The following is a 3,745-nucleotide window of genomic DNA, read 5'->3' as shown; positions in this document are numbered from 1 at the left end:
ATGTTTAGTACAACTGCTTGGACTTGATACAGGGCTCATTATAATGTGTACAACATACTATCAATCAGGTTGTTGTTACTGAATTGATGGAAGATAAAGCTAGAGCAATAGGCAGGCCCATTTCAACTTTATTCAGAGGAGAGTGAGCTTTATCTTATTCGGGTACAGTTCTATCAGATTTATAAAGTGTCTTGTGGCCCATGTAAGGAGTTTGGAAGCAAGCATGTAATTTTGAAAACAAAGACATATGTCATCAGATTTGCAGTGTAGAAAGGCCATTGTAGTAAATGATTGAGACTTGAAGCAAGCTCAATCATAAAGCAATCACAGTAAATAAGGTGACAAAAGGTGACATACACAAAAAAATTAGCAGAGGAATAGTAAATGCCGAATGTAAAGCATAGAAGACATAGCAGGCCATCTCACCAGAATTCAGTAAATGACTGAATATTAGGGTGAAGAACAGAAAGCAAAAAAGAGACCTCCCTCTGCTTTCAAATTAGGAATCTGGGAATACAGTAGGCCATACTTTTAAGAAGCTGAGCTGAGAATGAAAGAGAAAGAGAAGACTGAAACTTAAAAGGATTATAAGGTCAAGAAAAGGAATTTTAAGTGGGAGATGTTAGCATTTTTATAAGTTGAGATGAAGGGACAGAAAGGCATAAAAATTGAAGATACATAAGAAAAACAAGCTAATTACTGATGGATCCAGTTGTGGTATGGCACTGTAGGATAAGCACTGGACTGTTAAACACAATGTCAGTGGTTGAAGTCCACCAGCTGCTCCTCAGAAACTCTACATAGGGTCATTATGAGTCTGAACCAACTTGATGGCACTAACAACATCAGCTACAATACCACAGACCTCTGTGGTATTAAGGATAAAGAAATACTAGAGCACAGATTATCCCTTAAGAGAAGAAAGAATATTTCTGCAAAAAAGTAGATAAAGAAAGGGTTGGTAAGAGTATAGTCATTTCCCAAGGAAGAGAAAAACAAGTTAGTAACCTAATGTTAGGTGTAGTAGAGAACCACTGCTCTTGGTTATGTCAAAAAAAAATCTAGTGAGATGCTCCTCAGAAATCCTAAAAAAGGCTAGCTATGAGTCGGAACCGACACTACAGCACTTTAACAACAAGAGAAAAAAATGCAAAAGGGAGATCTCAACGAAGACAGAGGCAAGACCAACTAATAACAGTACAAATAAGAGAATCTGAAGAGTATTCATAAGATGAAACAGTAGGATATTAAAGCTTAATATTTCAGAGCTACAGGAAAGGTCTTCAAGTCTAAATTGAAGTCATGGAAATAAGCTGCTAAAATGCAGTAAAAAAAAATTAATAATAATAATAAAATCTCAAGAGGTCAACCCAAGATAATATAGTTGGAGCATATAATTTGCAAAAATAATTTAATACCTGGAAAAAATACATAAACCTTTTTTTAAAATTTCAAATCAACTTACCCGTAATGATTCCATGTAAGATTTATGACAATCTATATGTAATGTGTGGCCACAGGTTTGTACATACACACCTCCTTCCCAACCAATTGATACAGCCAAGAGACAGGAACTCTTAAAAAACCCAATAAAATAAAATTAATTTAAAAACTGTTTTAAACATAGTCACGTAAATTTCTGTGTGATTTCATACTGTTATACTATGTACAGTTTATATTTTTGTGATCTAAAGTAACACCCAACTAGACAGCCCTAATATAATCTTTTAAACTATAATATCATAAAGTTTAAGCTCCCAATTATCTGTGAAAATATATATAAACTAATTAAGATATATAAATTAATCTTTCTCCTACCACATAAAATATAAGTTCTTGATATCACACTATGCTTCAGTATACACTGCTGTTATTGTTGTTGTTAAGCGCTGTTGAGTCGGTTCTGACTTATAGTGACCCTGTACAGCTTTCTGAGGAGTGGCTGGTGGGTTTGAACTGGTAACCTTGGAGTTAGCAGTCTAGTGCTTATCCTAAGTACCACACCAGAACACCATACACTGTAGTGCTCCTGGTTATTTTACGTGTTCTATACAGTATTTGGTGGAAGAAAGATGTAGCTTTCTGCTCCTGTAAAGATTTACAGCGTCGGGAACCCTATACATGGTTGCTGAGTCAGAACCAACTCCATGGCACACCAGAACCACCATCACCATATAGTACTTGATCCCTGGTGTGGTGCTGCAGGATAAGCACTAGACTGGTAGCCTCAAAGTTGGCAGTTCAAACCTACCAGTCTCTCTTGGAAGTCTTATACAGGGTAGCTATGGGTTGGAGCTGACTCTATGGTACACAACAACAACATACAACCTTTATGGCACAATAGTTAAATGCTCCACTGCTAGCCAAAAGGTTGGTAGTTTGACTCCATCAGCAGTTCCACAGGAGAAAACACCTGGCAACTTGCTCCGGTAAAGATTACAGCCTAGGAAACCCTATGGACCAGCTCTACCCACCATATAGGGTCACATCAACAACACAGTAGTTACTCTTTCTGTAACATTTGGCATTAACAACTTCTTGAAATTCTTACTTCTTTCAAGCTTGCATTAATACTACCATAGTTGGCTCTGCCCCTAGCTATTTAAATGTATTTCCTAAGCCTCTTTTCAAGATTCTTTTTCACTTGCTCATTCAATGTTTATACTCTTCAAGAATCTTATTTGTAGTTCTGCTCTCTTCAAACGATCCTGCTAGTAATTTCAACTATTTTGCAAGAGTAGACCTTTTGCCTGAGTGTTAGATGTTGTTGATAAGTGCTGTTGAGTTGATTCTGACCCACAGCAACCCTGCATAGGGTTTCTGAGGGGGGCTGGTGAGCTTGAACCTCCAACCTTGAGGTTCAAACTGACCTTGCAGTCTAGTGCATTAATCCACAGCATCTCACCAATACTCAATTGCCAACTAGCTTATACAATTTAATTGATCTCCTTGACTTCAGTTTCTTCTCTCCATGATGCATCACCACTTATTATTTTAGAGAACAAATCTCGTCACAATAATAACTCAAAAACATGCCTAATAGTTACAAAGGATTAACATACAACAGACTCAGACTACGTGAGGGGGCTTCAAAAAGTTCATGGGAAAATTCTATTACCATGTACTTCCACCTTTCCATTTATTTTGTAAGCACCTTGTGTAAGGAACCACAAACCTTTTTGTATTTATTTGTTTTAAAATTTTACTTTCATCTACGCTTTCTCCTACATCTTCAACTTCTCTCCTAATTCCTTCCCTCATTCTATAAACAGGGTTTGCTCTTAAACACCTTCCTTTGAATTTTCATCACTGAGTCTCTGTCAAACAATATTAGAGTCTGAACTTGAGTTCACACTCTAGAGGCTGCAGTAAATAGGTAGTCAGGTCAGGATGTGGGGAGACAGGTCTAACATGAGAGCAGATAATGAAAGATTTGAGAGTCATCAATCTGTATGTTCTGACAGGCTTAAAAAAACTAAGCTAACTTTTATATTTTTCAGTTGTATTTATTTTTTAAACAGGTTTTAGTTGACAAAAAACTTGTGAAATTTATACAAGGGGCTTCAGAAAGTTCATGGAAAATCCCATTAACTTAATTCCATCGTTGCATGAACTTTCTGAAGCTTCCTCATGCATCCTAATGTAAGATAACCAAATCATCTTTAAATCACACAGTTTCAATATTAAACTAAGACTCTTCATGTGTACATGAAAACGGGAAATATTATACAGCACAAAATTCCTC

At 36.5% G+C, this 3,745-nt stretch overlaps 1 protein-coding gene across 1 annotated transcript in view; it reads right to left on the bottom strand.

The window, feature by feature from the left end:
* UBR3 (ubiquitin protein ligase E3 component n-recognin 3 (putative)) overlaps positions 1-3,745 on the bottom strand; it is a 247,525-nt gene that overhangs the window by 72,992 nt on the left and 170,788 nt on the right. Inside the window, exon 27 of the mRNA XM_006867038.1 lies at positions 1,466-1,576. Within this exon, the coding sequence (XP_006867100.1) occupies positions 1,466-1,576 (111 nt within the window). The remainder of the gene's footprint in view (positions 1-1,465; positions 1,577-3,745) is intronic.

The sequence above is a fragment of the Chrysochloris asiatica genome, unplaced genomic scaffold (genome assembly GCF_000296735.1).
Source record: "Chrysochloris asiatica unplaced genomic scaffold, ChrAsi1.0 scaffold00099, whole genome shotgun sequence".
In the NCBI taxonomy this organism is placed as follows: domain Eukaryota; kingdom Metazoa; phylum Chordata; class Mammalia; order Afrosoricida; family Chrysochloridae; genus Chrysochloris; species Chrysochloris asiatica.
The sequence above is the reverse complement of the archived record's forward strand: the minus strand, read 5'-3'. Positions and strand labels throughout refer to the sequence as shown.